Source organism: Aricia agestis, chromosome 1 (genome assembly GCF_905147365.1).
Source record: "Aricia agestis chromosome 1, ilAriAges1.1, whole genome shotgun sequence".
In the NCBI taxonomy this organism is placed as follows: domain Eukaryota; kingdom Metazoa; phylum Arthropoda; class Insecta; order Lepidoptera; family Lycaenidae; genus Aricia; species Aricia agestis.
The window spans coordinates 27,138,719-27,156,967 of record NC_056406.1 but is presented as its reverse complement, the minus strand read 5'-3'; the positions used below and the strand labels follow the sequence as shown (position 1 = coordinate 27,156,967).

Below are 18,249 nucleotides of genomic sequence, written 5' to 3'. Positions count from 1 at the left end.
TGCGGCGCGGAGTGCGCGCGCGCAGCGGTCGGCGCCCCGCGTGCGCGGTGCACCTTGGTTTTACAACAGCTCGTAAGTCGTATGTTTGTTTGAGATCACAGATTTGAGATTAACTGGAGTCTGGATGGCACTTTTAAACCCTTGATTTAAAAATGTCATTAAGGACAAATAAAACCCCATGGCCCGTTTGATAAAATAAAATATTTTTCTCATTAAATGCCTGAACTACTGACAACTACATAACTGCCTCCCTAAGGTAAGCTACACCAGCATTATCAGATCTAGCAGCCAGTAGGTCTTAAAATATAGTTTAAGATTCAGTAAATTATTGCTTGTAACAGTCCCTGCAGTGTGTGCGGTGCACTTTCGTGCAGTCTGCAGAATAAATGTATCGCATAATATTATGTATTTAGCTCTGGTTACCTACGTGACGTAAGCCGCCCATTCACACGTTAACCTTATTGTTTCATTGTTGATGCTAGCTGTCACCTCATTACTGATTACTAATTATCCAGTGACTAGCGATCTTGTCAATCGACCTCGGTTATTATTGCTTGTCGAGATCTTGAGGTTTGTATGGTAGGATTGGTAGGTACTCCATAAAAGCATATAAGTATAAAAATATACGTGGTCCAGATAATAGAAATTCATTTAAAAACTTTTGTTGTTCAATTTAGCTTCGTCATTCTTCCTTTTAGTTATAAATATATTAAGTATCCAATATTAATGGGATGCCTGGTTTCGGATACCTGCTACGTCATTAGTGAACCTTTTGCTTTTAGGGTTCACTGGAAGCGATAAAAAACAATAAACAATATCGTAATGTCTAACACATGTGCCGATGCACGATGGTGTCCTATTTATAACTAATAAAAACCAATTTGGCCGTAATTATTCTCTACATTTTGCACCTACTTGGCTATATTTATAAGATATATAAGAATATATCTTATAAATATAGCCAAGTAGGTGCAAAATGTAGAGAATAATTACGGCTACTTACTCATTTTGCTTTTTTATTGCAATGTAACACAGTAGATACAAGTACTAAACGTCAACATAGCGATAGCCTCGGTGACTTACGAGTTATGTAACTGCAGGTTAAAATTAACTAAAATGTATTTATCATAATCAGGTAAGATGTAAACATTAAGACGCTTAAAAGCTATAATAATTCATATGTATGTACGTATGGTACTTACAAAGTAATAGTAGCATTTAAGATACGCCTAATAAATTTTAATAGCAATATCCAAAAGTCAAGTTTTCTTTGGTATTTTACCTGTACTGGTTGTAACAAAACTAATTGATAATACTTTGGGGTGTGCATGTATCCTTATATAGAGTTCATTGTGAAAGTGGCAGTGCTAAAAGAACCTTTTTTTGTCATTTGTATGGGCAAGCGCCCCAGGGTAGTGAAATGTTTCCCATACAAATGTAAAAAATAGTTGTTCTTTCAGCGCTGCTACTTTTACAGTTATCTCTATACAGAAGACTCATACATAGCCTTCAGTATTCTCTATGTTTTGTTACATCCTGTACTAACCTACTTTATTATTCGTAGTAGGCAACAAACTTTAGGGAGGGATTATGTAATATATAATGCAAGTGTCGTTTCAATTTCGTGTATTCAATAAAAATATTATTTTACAATGTGTCAATATTATTAAGCAGCTTAAATTAAAAAATATACAAAAATAGAAGGCAAAATTTTCCTAATTTTACAGCGAAGGCTCTTTTGTGAGACGATAACTTGACTTTTAATGTCGATGTGATTTTTAAATAATGAGGGACAAATGGCGCTATGTATCCGTGCCAATTGTCGTGTCAAACAGCTGTCATATATCACGAAATAGTTCCAAGTTCCACATGTCAATTATATGATTATTACTTAAACAAAAACATTTTATTTTATGAATTATTTAATTGATTTTTATTATTATAGAATATTATTGTACTGACTGTTTACATTGAATTGTGTTAATAATGTTGTGCATATCTGTAATTGACATAAGCGCATAGCCCTAGTCTGAATATTGTAACTGATTGTACTGATTGTGTTTATGTTGTTGATGTGCCTCTGAAATAAATAAATAAATAAATGTCAATAGCTGTCATATGTCTGTCTGACACGACATTTGAGTTTTGACATGAAATACCCGTCCCTCTGGTGGCAATTAATGATATATCGAAAACGCTCAAGACAAATATCAGCTAGCTTGCGCCGCATTTTTCAATCCCCATAACTTTTTACAACGTACCTATAAGTATGTAATATTTTTCTTCAAACAGCGGTCTTTATTAATATGTAAAATATTCGACATTTACTAGGTTGTGCGTTTTAAGATGATATGGGTGACAGTTTTCATATTCCTTGCTACGGGTTTTTTTACAAGAAAACAAAAAAAATCTAAATGTAATAAATTATATTCCATCTACAAAGACAAATGTTTCCTATAATTGTAAATGATTAAAAACGAAAAGTTGCTAAATGCTAACTTATTAATATAAAATTATAAATATTGACTGTGAAAAACTATTGTTACGAAAACATTTGAAAAATTTCAGATGCATGAAACGGAACTTATGTCAATAGAAATTGACTCTGTTGAATCGAAATCAAATCGATAAAAAAGGGCGGCCATCCTAAAATCGCCGGCACCACTAAAATGTCAGTACGAAATCGATAATTTCGATTGCAATTCCTTTACGAAGTGATTCGATATTTTTAAATTATCGATTAATTTTTGTTAGGTAACTTCCCTACTATTGTCAATTATGTGTCACGCATATCATCATAAAACGCACAAACTATAAACATTGATCCAAATATTTAAAAAATTCAAAACAGCTTTGTCACAATAAAATTGTAAAAATAAACAATAAAAACTGGAGACTACTGTATCGGAATTATAAAAAAAATTGACTATAACATTTTAAAGTTCAACACAAAAATGCAAAAAAAGACAAATAAATGCAAAAAAATTAACTATTAAATAAGTAAAAGTATATAAGCACAAGCTGATGGAATGTTTTGTTATTAACAACTAAAATTTTTTGCTTAGATTAAAAATATTCTTCAAAATACGAGTAAGATTTTTTTCAATCCTTTGAGAATTGCGATTCACTGGATGGCACTATTCAGAATTTTGAAAATAATATTATTAAGTAATTATTTATATTCAAGTCTTATTTTATCAGTCCCAGTTACCGGAGATAAAAAATGATTAAGATACTGTTGTATTGATGTAAAATGACACCAGTATAACTGATAACAAGCTTTGTTATACAACGGCGACATACTACAACGTGCCCCCATGAAATTAACTAATTTAGACTGGCTCAGATCAAACAGCTTATGTAAAATATCAAGCTACCTTACAAAAATATCGCTACGGTGGGCTGCATTAAGGAATCCCTATAATATAATAACATGTCTCCATTAATATTTCTCCCCATAACTGCCAACTACAGCTACACCACTATTAGTTAGTAGAGTCCTCTAGTAATAAGTTATTGTTTGTAATATTTAATGCAATAAAGAATTTATTATTAATAATATTATTACCACTATTATCAGAAAAAGTAAGTCTCAACATAGTTCAAGATTCAGTAAATTATTGCTTATAAACATTAAAAGTAAGTCTTAAAATTAACGTTTTTTTAAGGATATGTACTAGCATTCAGCTCTTCTAAATAATTAATATCATAATCTTATTACAGAATACGGGACTAAGAATATTAGGCACGAGTTACACTTGGACGGAGTTCATAAGTATAACCTTACAGGTAAGCCAAACATAGTACTTATAAGTATAAAAATATTCAGATATACAAAATATTACTGAGATTTCTTAAATATTCATGGTATATTAAGTATCAAATAGTAAAATTAAGTAGAAATTGTCTTTTAAATATTTTGACTTTGGAATGTTTTTACAAAGAGCACTTCAGTATGCCGAGTCCCTATAATACGTTTTGTCTGTTCTGACATACGAACAGTTACACATTAGCTTTATTCTAGTATACTGTATACAGGAGCACAAAATATTGCCGACTTGGGTTAACATAATTACTTCGCCAGACAAGAATTAGGCTAATGAAATATACTCAAGTGCTGATTAACTTTTATACAACAGCGGAACCCGCATCAATCATAGTTTTATGTAAACGTGTTTCAGTCCAGCTGCATCAATGTAAATAGAATCCAATGAAAGTATGTACAGTCTGTCAAGAAAGAGTAGACACAGTACAAAATTTTCTAAACGTATTCACTAACAAATGTGTTTTTTTCTCTTTGTATATCCACAGAGAACGCTTATACACTTTAAATATTATCACATTGCAAATTTTTATCTCGATTTAATAAGTTTTAATTTTTTTTACGTATTAAAATTGTGTACAGCGTCTACTCTATTTTGACAAGCTATATATCCACTGTTCCTGTAACAGTAGTGGTACTGAAGTATGTATAACGTATGTCACAGGTCTACTCGATCATGATTTCGAAGTGCACGAGGCCGATCCTCTCCTTCCGGTCGTACATGATGTTGCGGGCCCACGCGCGACACTCGATGTTGATCACTATGCCCGCTGGAAATATAATTCATTCAAATTAAGCATATTCTACAGGTGAATTACTACTGAAGAGCGTACCCGGTGGCTACCAACAACCCTGGATATGGCTGAAACACGTTTATTGCATAGGAGCCTCACCTAATTATTAAGTATATTATAGGAGCCTCACTTAATTATTAAGTATATTTTGTTTTTAGCATTCGTTATAGTGGCTATAGTGATACATAATCTGTATTTTTAAATATTATTATATTGAGTTTTTGGCATTCGTTTTAGCGGCTACAGTAATACATAATTTGTGTAAATTTTAACTGTCTAGCTATCGCGGTTAACCCGCCATCACTCTCGGGGTGCTGACAGCACCCCACGCGTTTTTGAATGTAAAAGTGAATAATAATGACTCTGGTTACGAATTCGCGCTTCCCGGTACCTTCAAGTGACCTTCAAATGCGTCGACACGAGGTGGAAGGGACAGTGTGGCGAAAGTGCTTTCAGCTTGACAAGGAGTTGAAAGGTGGTCACGACACCCCGCGAGTGCTCGTGATATACTTTTTCAGAAGTTACATTACCAGTAAGGTACGTGTTTTTAATTTTTTAGTAAAAGTAAATTACTTTATTGTGCCTTTACTATAAATAATGGTTTATTTCTTAGAATAATATATTCAATGATTTATGTAGCACAAACTTTTTGTTTACATATTTTCTTTGTTCGTATTTACCTTTTTTTTTCAGATATTTGGGTGTTTAGATGAGTTGGGAACAAGAGGAAGAGAAACAATTGGTGCCATTATTAGAAGAAGTAATTCTGTAGTGGAGAGCAATGCCAGAATGGAGGAAGATTTTATTCAAGAATCTAATCATGATTCTTTGTCAGCACAGGATGCTTCAGCAGTTGAAGAGTCTAAAGTAGATGAGGCTGGATTTGAGGGTCCTGGATACGTCTGGCATCAATGAAAATGTTATCTACAGTTGGAATATGGCGCAATCGCAAGGTAGCATGAAAAGGTCTGAGTTTGTGGAATCATTGGGTTTGAGCAAATGAGTATGCTTCAAGGCCACCTTGAAAAAAGATATGTACAACCAGGGTTGCCCAAAGCACTCAAGATGACGTTGAATGCTCCTGGACCAAGCACGGAATGAATGTCACAATTAAAAAAAGCAATGATGTATAAGTAAAGACACCATAACCTTGAGTCACTGTAATTTTCGTAAAAAAATTATGTGCCAAAAACATATGAAGTTAATTTTCAGTTCCTGTTCGGAAAAATTAGAAAATTTCATTTTATTTAGTTAATTAGACTTTAGATTTACGATTTTGAATGAGAAAGTTTATGTGAAAAAGCTAGAAGTATTTGTTTTTTGTCTTTTTTCTGAAAAGATCCAAATATAACGACCAAAAAAGGCTGATACTTTAATGTTTTATAGAACAGCAATAAAGTTGATTATACAATTTAAATTTTCTTATTTACACACATCAAACCACACAAAATAATAATATGCTGGTTTATTTTTGTTAACTGATATTAAATTGCATAAAAAATCACTTAGAATATGTGGGGTGGCCACAACACCCCGCGAGCGCTCGCGGTGCTAAAAACCGCGCGAGTGATCGAGGGTTAAGGAGATGCTAAACAAGGTGACCACAAAAAGGATTTTTGAAAATAACACTTTTCGGCTTAAATTACACTAGGGAAGAGTCGAAACGACGTGTCATGTTTTTCGCAAGCAAATTAAAAAATAAAACATATTCATCTCTATTAGTTGCGATGCTTCAACTCTGCTCCAGTGTGAGTTGAGCCGTAATGGCTATAGAAATACATAACAATATGTAGTTTACTGGCTACAGATATAATATACAGGGTGCAATTAAACCTTCCGGCTAAATTTTTTTAGGACTTAGGAATCATTAGGAGAGTCCACATTTAACCAACAAAATAGGGTGTTAATTTTTTTACAATAACATATTTTATCCCACTTAAAATCGTTGCAGAACGGTCACTTCGCGGCGGTGGTTAGAGCGGGAATGACAGGCAGTTGACGGACCTACATCAGTTGGTTGGGTTATGTCAATTCAATACTGGTCGAGCTGGCTAGGTTTGACGTAATCGACCAAATTATGAAGGTCCGCGATCTGCCTAGGAATCAACTTCTTTGGATATACCGGAGGCTCAATCCCCTACCCTATTACCCTATTCCCTCTTAAAAGGCCGGCAACGCACGTCTGCAGCTCTTCTGATGAGTGAGATGAGATGAGATGAGTGTCCATGGGCGACGGTAGTTGCTTTCCATCAGGTGACCCGTTTGCTCGTTTACCCCTTACTTCATAAAAAAAATATACACTACTCACTCTTGGGTCTCTGGAGGTGCACCGCGACGAGGGGGCTGAGGTAGCCCTCGGCGTTGTTGTAGGGGTAGTAGTAGCCGGGGAAGCCGGCCTGGGGGATGTACCGCAGCGGCCCGATGTTCTCGCGGTCCGCCGGCGTCTCGCCCTGGCACGACACCCACACCATGTTGCCCTGGAGAAAGAGACGAGTGAGGGAGATAGCTATATCCTTTGTAAACAGCTGCCTTACTCCCGACAGAATCAGAGTCGAATCTAGAAATAAGTAGGTACTTCAGTAGCTATGCCATCTTCTCCAGGGCTTCGATTGTAGGGCATACCACGTAAAGCCTTTCTTACTTCTACTTCGAACATTATATTTGGGAGTGATTCTGAGCACTCATATTTGAAGTTTTTGTTTCATTATCAACACTTTATTTTTTAATATATTTTAATGAATAAAACGTTTCAAACATATTTTTATCTACACAGGATGTGTAGATATAGCTTATCCGCCGTGTTGTACTCGTACAGTTAACCACTTTTCAGCCTTACTGTCGAGTAAAAGGTCGAAAAGAGTCGACAATGTTTTTTTTTTACATTTTGAAATAACGTACACGATGAATGTTTTCGCTGGTGATGTTCCTTATCTGCTCCTGCAGGCCGACCGGCATGTCCTGCGGCAGATCGTCCTCCCCGGTGTAAAACTCGGGCCGCCAGCCGAAGATTCTGAAATAATTAAATATAATGTTATCTAGATGACGCCCGCAACTCCGTTGCACCAAAATGCGTTTTTCGCGCGGGAACCGTTCACTTTTCTGGGATAAAAGAATCCTATGTCCTTTTCCGAGACTCATAGTATCTTTATATCTTTCTATAAAATGGGTCCAGGCCTGAAAAGGTAACAGACAGACGGACACAATTTTAAAATTTCATAATGTTAGTATGGATGTTTAGGTTTAGTAAGCGATAGTGATGATAATAATATTATCTTATATATAAAATTCTCGTGTCACAATGTTAGGCCGCGTACTTCTCCTAAACGGCTTTACTGATTTTAACCATATTTTATATGCATATTGTTTATGCGACGGGATAGCGATGGACGATGCCATGGTGACATACTTATTTAGTCACTTCAATAAAATAATACGGGCGAAATACTTTAATAATAATAATAATTATTATTATTATTGTTATTATTAATAAAATAATACGGGCGAAATACTTTATATGGCAAAGAAGCGTTTGCCGGGACAGCTAGTTATTGTATACAAAGGAGACAAACGCTTTAAAAACTGGTGTCCTATATTATTTATAAGGCTTCCGTACCCAAAGGGTAAAAACGGGACCCTATTATTGAGACTTCGATGTCTGTCCGCCCGTCTGTCTGTCTGTCTGTCTGTCTCCAGGTTGTATCCCAATAACCGCTATAGCTAGACTTCTGAAATTTTAACAGATTGTGTATTTCTGTTTCCGCTATAACAACTAATACTAAAAATAAAATAAATATTTAAGGGGGGCTCCCATACAACAAACGTGATTTTTTGGCCTTTTTTACTCGATATCAATAATGGTAACATATAGGCACTTGAAATTTTCACAAAATCTTCAGTCATATACGTTTACTTTTATACTTCATTAATAATAAAATAAATATTTGAATATTCCCATTCAAAAAACAAAATATTTGGCCTATTTCTGCTCTATAACGGTACGGAACCCTTTGTTCGCAAGTCCGACTCGCACTTGGCCGATTTTTATTTAGATTGATACAGAAGCAGGCACCAAATACTGGATGCTGACACGATTAAATCAATCATCAGATTAAATGTATACCCGAGGAAATTGATTCCTATGCAGTTGACAGACGTACGCGCTACGTCGTATGGTCGGCTTATGTCAATTCAATGTTAGCTGTGAATTGTGATCGGTTGGATGGGTTTGACTAACGCGACCAAATTATTTAGAGTAATGAAAATGATATACACTTTTCATGCACTTTTTCAACTTTTTAACCCCCGACAAAAAAGGGGTGTTATAAGTTTGACGTGTCTGTCTGTCTGTGGCATCGTAGCATCCAAACAAGTGGACCGATTTTGATCTAGTTTTTTTGTTTGAAAGCTGACTTAATTGAGAGTGTTCTTAGCTATAGTTCATCATCATCAGCCTGTTCCGTGCTGAAAAATCGCGGTTCCTCTGGTTCGTGAAGGACCGATTAGCAACTTGCAGTCGTTTGGTGGGCTTTATTGCATTCTAGTTCGTGACATTTATGAATATTTACACAATAATGGAAAGTTGACCTGGTGCTGCAGCATCACCTGGTAATCAATAGGATACCTAACTTCTTACCAACTTAGAGCAATGGTTTCGTGTTTGGGCTCATTTTAATTGCGAGTAGTTTTCAATTGTGATCGGTTGGATGGGTTTGACTAACGCGACCAAATTATTTAGAGTAATGATATACACTTTTCATGCACTTTTTCCACTTTTTAACCCCCGACAAAAAAGGGGTGTTATTCACATAACATTACAGTTTAAGGGTCAGTTCACAGCGAACCGAATCGAGACAATCTGTGACATGGCGATACAAAATGCAAAAGACACTGTTGGCGGTCCCTCGACACACCGATATCACTTTACACTTAGGAATTATTTAAACTTAAAGTCAGTAAAATATATAATTTCATTACTTTTTAAAGTTGTCTTTAAATTTCTTAATTTAATTTTTATTAATTAACAATTACGTTTCACACGACCGGTTTCGATTCATAAAAGTGGAAAAAGTGCATGAAAAGTGTATATTATTACTATGAAACATGAATTTCCACCAAGAAGTTTCGTTACATTCAATATCATACACAAATTATTTAGGTCCGCCATCTGCCTAGGGACTTCTCTGATAGTACTTATTATAGGTATAACTGTATGAGAGTTTGAGGCTTTTCAGGATGTAGTTTAGGATTGGGGAATTTCCATAAACGTCAAAAACATAAGCCGGAGCCCATCACGAAAGTCCTGTGACAGCTACAATTAGGAGAAATCCTGGAGATAACCAGGAACCAACGCCCACTGTGATACACCTACTTTTTTTAAATCGGGTAATCGGCCCACCACACATTCCCACCACTGCAGGCACTGCTGCTGCACTGCACTGCAGCTGTCGCCAGGATCAACAGCGATGTACCTACTGTATTCTCAGAACAATGCCCAAGCTATAGTCCAGCCCGGCGGTCATTGACCTTTCTAGTCCAGGATCTACGTGAAAAATGCTCGCACAGTTTTCTATACAGTTGAGAAAAAATTGAACTCTTATGCTGGATTTACACGGGTGGATTTTAGTCGCGCGGCAAGTCACCAGTCGAATCGCCTGTCCAAGCCGAATCTACAAAAATGGCCTGTGCCGCCCGAGGTCTGCGCTCGCTACAGTGCCGACAAACTTACGTATTTGCAGCAAGCGATCGCTTGCGACTGAGCGTTTGCACGGTCGATTTTAGTCACCAGCCACATGCGGCTTGCGGCTTGGGGCTTGCGGCTTTAGCCGCCTGCGGCGTAGTCGAATTGCCATTTAGACGAGTCGATTTTCGCCGTGCGGCGTAAAACGAGCGACTTTAGTCACCCATGTAAATCCAGCATTATAAAGACACACACTATTATAGATTCATAGTAAAACCTCTTGGTATCCATTAGAATGAAAATCTCCATTTATAAGTTCGAAGTATACTTCATGTAACTGAGTTCACATCGAGTATGTAAAATACGATACCGCCCTCAGACTAAAAACATTTGCCTTCATTGTCAATCATGGTTTGCATAGAAAGAGATGAAATATGACAAGGTTTTTGACAGGGGGTCAATGACCGCTACGGACAAAATTCGGCAATTTGAGAACAGTACCTGTTGAGCTTGAGGAAGATGCAGGGCGAGGACTTGTGGAAGGAGAAGTGGTTCTCCTGCGTGCAGGGGTGCCAGTCGCGGATGTCCACGTCGCACACCTTGCCCGGCGGCGGCGGGTTCTGGAAGTCGCAGTTGTAGATGTTCTGTCCCGCGCCCGCCGTCTGACCCTTCTTCTTGTATACTGTTCACAAATATCTTGTGTTGTTACATTCAAATGAGAAATGTATTAATTAATAACTCCCACACCGGTTTCATTGAAACACACATTACATACCCTAAACTTAAGGATATGTAATGTGTGTTAATAGCGCCTAAAGTATTATCTCTAAGTTTTGTTACACCTTATATATAACAAGAACTTCGATACTCGTGACCTATTGTGCTCTTTTATAATTTTGGAAGTGGCAGTAATGTCGTGGACGTCCGCGGTAAAACGATAACATAGGGAAGTAAAATATATGGAAATATATTATTATGAAAACGCTTTTAAATTTCCGTCGAAGATTACTTTTTAACGTGCACGTTAGAGGACATCACGACGTCTACACTCTTCTGAACCGCACAAAACGTCCGCAGTGCGTAAAATCAAAAGGGCATTTAACGTACCCAACGTTTTATTGTGGAAGTCGGCGTCCACGATAACGTGACGTCCGGAATTATAAAAACGCACGTTCATGCGTTAAAACTAAAATATCTGATTGCTGACCCACTTTCGTCCGAAACACGATACAAGTCGCGAACCTACATGATATTAGAATAATCTTTGTATGATTCATCTCGTGGATAAAAATTAGCAAATCATATGGGCAAAGTAGACAGAACTAAAGAGTTTTTTTTAAGAAATAAGAGGGCAAACGAGCATACGGGTGCGTTGGCGGCCTTTTAAGAGGGAATACGCTCTTTCTTCTTTCTTAAAGGTTTGCAGGTCGTATAGGTCCGGAAATACTGCTGGTGACAGTTCGTTCCAGAGGTTTTCAGTGCGCGGCAGAAAGTTACGCGAAAAACGCACGGTGGAAGACTGCCACTCATCAAGGCGATGAGGATAGTATATTTTTCGCGTGGGCAATGGCGAAAAGTTGCAGAAGGTATGAACAATTCCTCAGAGCACTCCCCGTGATAGAGGATGCAGAGTGAAGCTACATCTCGGAGTTATACCAAGGGGTCCAAGCTGTTTGAAACACTATGGCATTCAACAATTCGAGCGGCCCTTCGTTGGATACGATCCAGAGGGGTTGGTACTTTGGCGCCCCATGCCCAGAGATGAGAGCAGTATTCCATATGAGGCCGAACCTGCTCCTTGTAGAGATGTAGGCGCTGGTCCGGACTGAAATACTGTCTCGCTCTGTTAAGAACATCAAGCTTCTTCGAGGTTAACTTGGCCTTACCCTCTTGAATCTAGATGATATCGGAACTGGACTTCGCTCAATATGTTGACAAGTATTTCAATGCTAGTAGAGATTGTTTAAGAGGTCCCCTCAAAACGAGGTTACACGACCATTGGTGACTTTTTAGTGGTGAACGCGCAGACTTGTGTCTTGGCGGGGTTGGATTGGACTAAGTTATGTCTATTCAGAGACTTTCTCCAATGAATTCTCTATTTTAGACGCAAGTTCGTTTCAACTCTCAATGACATTTAGCCGAGAAATATTGGGGGATCCGGTATATACAGCATCACCTGTACCATCATCCGCATAGCAATGAATGCCGTTGGTCTGTAACATGTCATTGATATGCAGTATGAATAGGGTAGGCGATAGCACACAGCCCTGATGGACACCAGCATCAACAGACTGAGTTTCCGAGCATTCGCCGTCAACTACGACATTTATGTTTCTATCTGCTAAGAAACTTGTGACCCACTTGCATAATTTCTCGGGCAGCCCGTATTATGGAAGCTTTGATAGCAGCGCTTTATGCCAAACCCGATCAAAGGCCTTCGCAATGTCCAAACTTACAGCCAATGCCTCTCCCTTCGACTCAATCGCCTGAGTCCAACGATGAGTCAGGTAAGAGTACCGAATATACGCGAGTTAGGCGTCAGTGTCAATTTCAACATGTTTTACAATGCTTAGTAAATAGTAACGCAAGTCCGTACTTGCGCGCCGGCCGATATGACATAGGGCCAGGCCACAACACTGCGTTTTTGCGCGCGAAATTTTTGCGTTGCGACATCGCATCGCATTTCTGTGCGATGTTGTTTTTGCGATACGACGCATTACGACAACGACGATGACGACGACGACGACGACGCATACGTCGCATCGCAAAAATCTACGACATCGCAGAACGCATCGTGGAAATTTGCAACGTGACAGCGAGATTTCCGATGACATTGTGACAACGCATTTCTGTGCGATGTTGTTTTTGCGATGCGACGCCGAAACGCAGTGTTGTGGCCTGGCCCATACTACGTCAAACGTATTTTCGAGATCTCTTCGGAGTCGGCCTACTCGTTAGTTGTGTTTACTCTGTATGGGTGTGTGGTAGGACTCCCTTTCCAGTTTCACCGATTACTGTAAACGAAACATACCCGACAGAAAATCAATGAGCTGGTCCTCCCAGTAGCTGTAGCTGTCGTACCCGGTGCCCTTGTACCAGATGAGCGTGCTGCGGACGTCCTCGGGCAGCGGGCGGAAGCCCAGGCCGGGGCTGGTGCCGATCACGCCGTAGTCCTGCTGCAGCCGCGGCACGCGCGGGTTGATGTAGTGCTGGAGGAACGTCGCCATGCACACGGAGAACAGCGCCGCCAGCGCCGCGTAGAATATCACGTAGAACAGGAGGATTTTGCCTGCAATGATAATAATTTATGTTTTTTTGTATTTAAGATAATAATTTAAAGGTGCTCTTTCAAATGCTTCCTTACAGTTTGTCAATATTAAAATATACACCTATCTTCGCCCTCATGTTTAGGCTGCGTTTCCACTGAAGCGGAGCGGAGCGGAGCGGAGCGGAGCGGAGCGGAGCGGAGCTTAGCGGTGCCCGAATTGACCAATCGTGCCATTCCAGCGGAATGACAGCGAAGATTTCGAGCATGGTGATTGGTCAATTCGGCACCGCTAAGCTCCGCTCCGCTCCGCTCCGATTCAGTGGAAACGCAGCCTAAATGCTTTATCAAACATGCGACATAATATAATTATTTGTAATGTAAGTTGTAATGTTATTTCATCAATACCCTTAAAATCTTGTTTGCAGATTAGGTTTATCTACCTGAAGTCTAGCTGATGGCTTTAAGCGAAAAATACTATCGAGAGTGCTCAATGTCCATTATAAAATGCAGCCTAAAGTGTTTCCCCAATTCCTATGTTTATACCTCAGATTTGTACAAATATTATTCTTTGACAAAGATTATAGTCATGACTGCGTGTCAAAGTAACTATGCAGGATTAAATAGTAGAAAGTGGATTATTACAAAGTATAAAATGATAGGGATTAGGATTTAAGTAAGTGATACTTTCACACTATGGCTTCAGAGTCATGTTAAACTTAAGAAATTACCGAATTTCATTCAAACTTTCAACCCCTATTCACCCTCTTCGGAGTAAAATTTCCGAAATTCCTTCCTTAGTGGGTGTCTAGTGTCTACTTAATAAAACAACCCTACTCACCAAATTTTGTGGCTGTAACTTTAACAGTTTTTGCTCAGCGATGGTGAATCAGTCAGTCGGTCAGGACATGTTATTTATAAGTATAGATTTACATTTATTACATATAATGAGATTTTCTATGACAGAAATGTAATAAGAATTAAATAAATCAACTTTTTAATGGAAACAAATTGCAGCAATCACATTTTTTAAATGAAATTATTCATAATGATTTTAAAAAAAAATTAATTAGAGTTTTTTTTTCGATTTTTTGCATTTTCTGAGAAGATTTAGTATGGTAAAAAATATTTTTTTTTCATTGTCTGAAAGTAGAGATTTCAACGAACAGAAAGCCACCAGAAAGCATACCAACTTTTTGAAAAAAGCTGATATTTTGACGGGTGAATTTTCGATTGAAAATTAGGGTGCTTTTTCGATATTAATTCAAAATAAATATTTGTAATCCAATAAATTACAGCGTATTTAGGACATAAAAAGGTAAGTTTTTACCCAATTTCGTGAAAAAATTTTTTTTTGTAAAAGATATAAAAATAAAAAACCACAAACATATTTTTTTGAATTTTTCACATAGATTTTGAGGTTATGCGAAAAAAGCGTCAATACAAAAGTCTTAGGTCTTTATATTACCTACAACTTTGCCATATGACTTTTTTTCATAGGACTATTAGTTTTGCCAGAAATCGAGATAAACCGTTTTTACCGCTTAAAACCTTCCCCTATACCCTTCCCGACCTCAGATCGCCCGTAAATTATTTTTCCCGTAATTTTTATAGTATTCTCCTTCTTTTCTAATAGGTTTCATCCTACTATAATTTTTTTTTTGTTTTAAAATATTCTTTCTTGGTCTAATATTATAAATGCGAAAGTGTATCTGTCTGTCTTTCTGTCTGTTACCTCTTCACGCCCAAACCGCTGATCCGATTTTGCTAAAATTGGTATGGAGATACTTTGAGTCCCGGGAAAGGACTTAGGTTACTTTTTATCCCGGAAAAATCATCTAGTAGATAACAATAATGAAATAAAACAAAATATTATCTATACTTACAGCATTAAAAAATACTGTCAAAGTAGATTATTTTTGACTACTTACCTATATTTTAAATAACCAAAATTTATAGCTAAATACTTCAGTACTACTAAGGTGCACATTTTTACAATTAAACCTTCAGTAAATTGTGTCCAATATAACTGATATAACTGTAATGCAATTACATCAATTAACTTTACTATGGCTTCTGATTTGTTACATAGTAACTGTATCAGAGTATCATTGTGTAATGATAACTTTATATTACTTTTTATTGAGCACACCTCAAGTAATAATTCTTGGTTTATTTTTTAAGTAAAATATTGAACTGTGGCCCTTAATAGAGACAAACACATGCTATACAATAGTATTTGAAAAAGATATAAACAACTTCAAAATTGTATGTAATTTAAAATTAAAGTTCCGTATCTGAAAACAAAAGTATGAAGTACAAAAAAGAGTTACTTAAATTGTACTTGTAGTTCCGGAAATATGCGAATACAAACATAAAAACATACATACATACACTTTTAAAATTTGGAACATTTGATCAGATGCTGACTAAAGACTAACATAATATACAAAAAGGGCAGGCAGTTCTGGAAATATGACATATGTACGGGTCAAATTGATGATGGTTGATTGTTTTTGAAGTTGGTGGTTGCCCTGGAGGAAACGGGACACTATTTGAAAAAGACAGTAGAATTTTGACGAAAAAATTCAACCCATTCAAAAGGGATGGTTATGAGGTTAAAATTTTGACACAAAAGTTTAGTGCCCTGTTTCCTCCAGTCCAACCTAAATGTAGTACTTACTTTAGGAAACATAGTTTCTAGGTTTTTTACTCCTAAAATGTTTACAAGAATTTAGTTTCTCAACAACAATTTTATGCTGTTTTCAAAATAAAACATGAGTGCTTCACCAGGCATGATTTAGCAGCACATTGAAAATCTATACTAATATTATAATTGGGAAGAGTTTGTTTGTTTGTTTGTTTGAACGCACTAATCTCAGGAACTACTGGTCCGATTTTCCGAAATTCTTTCAGTGTTAGATAGCCCATTTATCGAGGAAGGCTATAGGCTATATTTTATTACGCTAATACTAATAGGAGCCAAGAAATAGAGGAAAGTGTGGAAAAAACGGGGGGAAATTATTTGAAAGGGCTTATTTGAACACGCTAATCTCAGGAACTACTGGACCGATTTGAAAAATTCTTTCAGTGTTAGATAGCCCATATATCGAGAAAGGCTATAGGCTTTATTTTATCACGCTAAGACTTATAGGAGCGAAGAAATAGAGGAAAATGTGGAAAAAACGGGGGAAATTATTTGAAAGAGCTTATTTTAACGCACTAATCTCAGGAACTACTGGTCCGATTTGAAAAATTCTTTCAGTGTTAGATAGCCCATTGATTGAGGAAGGCTATAGGCCATATTTTATCACGCAATGACTAATAGGAGCTAAGAAATAGAGGAAAATGTGGAAAAAAACGGGGGAAATTATTTGAAAGGGCTTATATCACGAACTACTGAAGCAATTTTTCTGTTATTTGGCACAGATAAGTAAGTAGACCACGTGAAGGATCATAGGCTATGTTTTGTGGACTAATTTGTCTGTGCAATATCTAATTTATCGGAACATTATATTTCTTGGGTCATGAGTCACAACATCACGCGTAAACGCCTGGACCCATTTTGCTGAAATTTGGTATACTTAAAGATACTTTGAGTCCCGAAAAAGAACATAGGATACATTTTGTCCCGGAAAAATGTATGGTTATTGCACAATATACTTTTATGATTTGCGAGTAAACTATTCAATTTGCGAGCAATCTATTTTGATGGAATTTGGTATGGAGATATTTTGAGTCTCGGGAAAGGACAAGGAATACTTATTTTGTCCCGGAAAATTTGCGATTCCCACACAATATACTTTTCTGATTTGCGCGTAAACGATTCAATCGATGTACGGGAACAACTATAAACTAAAGTCCATGCGGACGAAATCGCGGGCAACAGCTAGTTGTTAAATATTTTGAGTTGTTCTAGAATCTAGGGCTTACCCGTTCTAGTGTAAAATATAACTTTTGGGATTGGTGTTTTCTCAAAGACACACAAAATAAGCCATAGGATATCATGGAAAATGTTTAGTGAAAAAGAATTAAACTAGCAAATACCACAGAAAGTCGTTGTAAGGAACAATAATGATAGTCTAACATCTCTTGAAATAATTCCCCACAAAAAGCACAAAGCCACGCCCAAATAAACAGTCGAAACTAGCTTACTTGTGGATATGGATATTGTTTTCGGTGAATAAGTTATTGCTAAAGTACAAACCCCAACTTCCCGCTGTTCTTCCCATGAACTCTCCAGTTTCCTCATTGTAAAAAAAAGTTGAAAGTTTCTGCCCGGCACTCTTTTGGTTACGTTTTAAGTCTGTTTCAAACTCCTGGAACTTTGAATTCTGCATTTTCCACTCAATACTGTGTCTAGATTATAAACAAACAAATTCAATATAATTATCTGTTTGTTTCATATATAAAGATTTTAATAAAAAAACTACGAATTGTTTACAATTTCCAAAAGTTCCAGTCTATATCAAGCGCCCGTCAGCAACCGTCGCGTCGGCTTGCTGGCTGCTGCAGCCTACGAGTTGTCAGTTGTCACTTGTCAAACTGCATTCAGAATGGCACTGACAGTATATACTGCATTTACACATTCGCGTTCGCCATTCGCCTAGTCATTCGACGAAACATCCCACGAAACATTCGTATACGAATGCTGTCGCGAATCACACATTCGTGGGGTAGGTAATTTATT

At 37.2% G+C, this 18,249-nt stretch overlaps 1 protein-coding gene and 1 long non-coding RNA gene across 2 annotated transcripts; one reads left to right on the top strand and one right to left on the bottom strand.

Annotated features, from left to right (window-relative positions):
- The first annotated feature begins 12 nt into the window (after window positions 1–12).
- On the top strand, window positions 13–5,918 carry LOC121728263. The gene is made up of 4 exons (XR_006035766.1): window positions 13–72; window positions 3,724–3,789; window positions 5,016–5,154; window positions 5,311–5,918. It is a non-coding gene; the product is annotated as an uncharacterized LOC121728263 (long non-coding RNA).
- LOC121728255 (sodium/potassium-transporting ATPase subunit beta-2-like) lies at window positions 4,343–18,057 on the bottom strand. The gene is made up of 7 exons (XM_042116397.1): window positions 18,004–18,057; window positions 17,767–17,918; window positions 13,326–13,583; window positions 10,796–10,976; window positions 7,516–7,627; window positions 6,926–7,094; window positions 4,343–4,593 (listed from the first exon to the last, which is right to left on the bottom strand). Exons 2-7 carry the CDS (start codon window positions 17,897–17,899, stop codon window positions 4,490–4,492), a joined length of 957 nt encoding a protein of 318 aa, XP_041972331.1. The 5' UTR covers window positions 17,900–17,918; window positions 18,004–18,057; the 3' UTR covers window positions 4,343–4,489.
- Window positions 18,058–18,249: the final 192 nt, after the last annotated feature.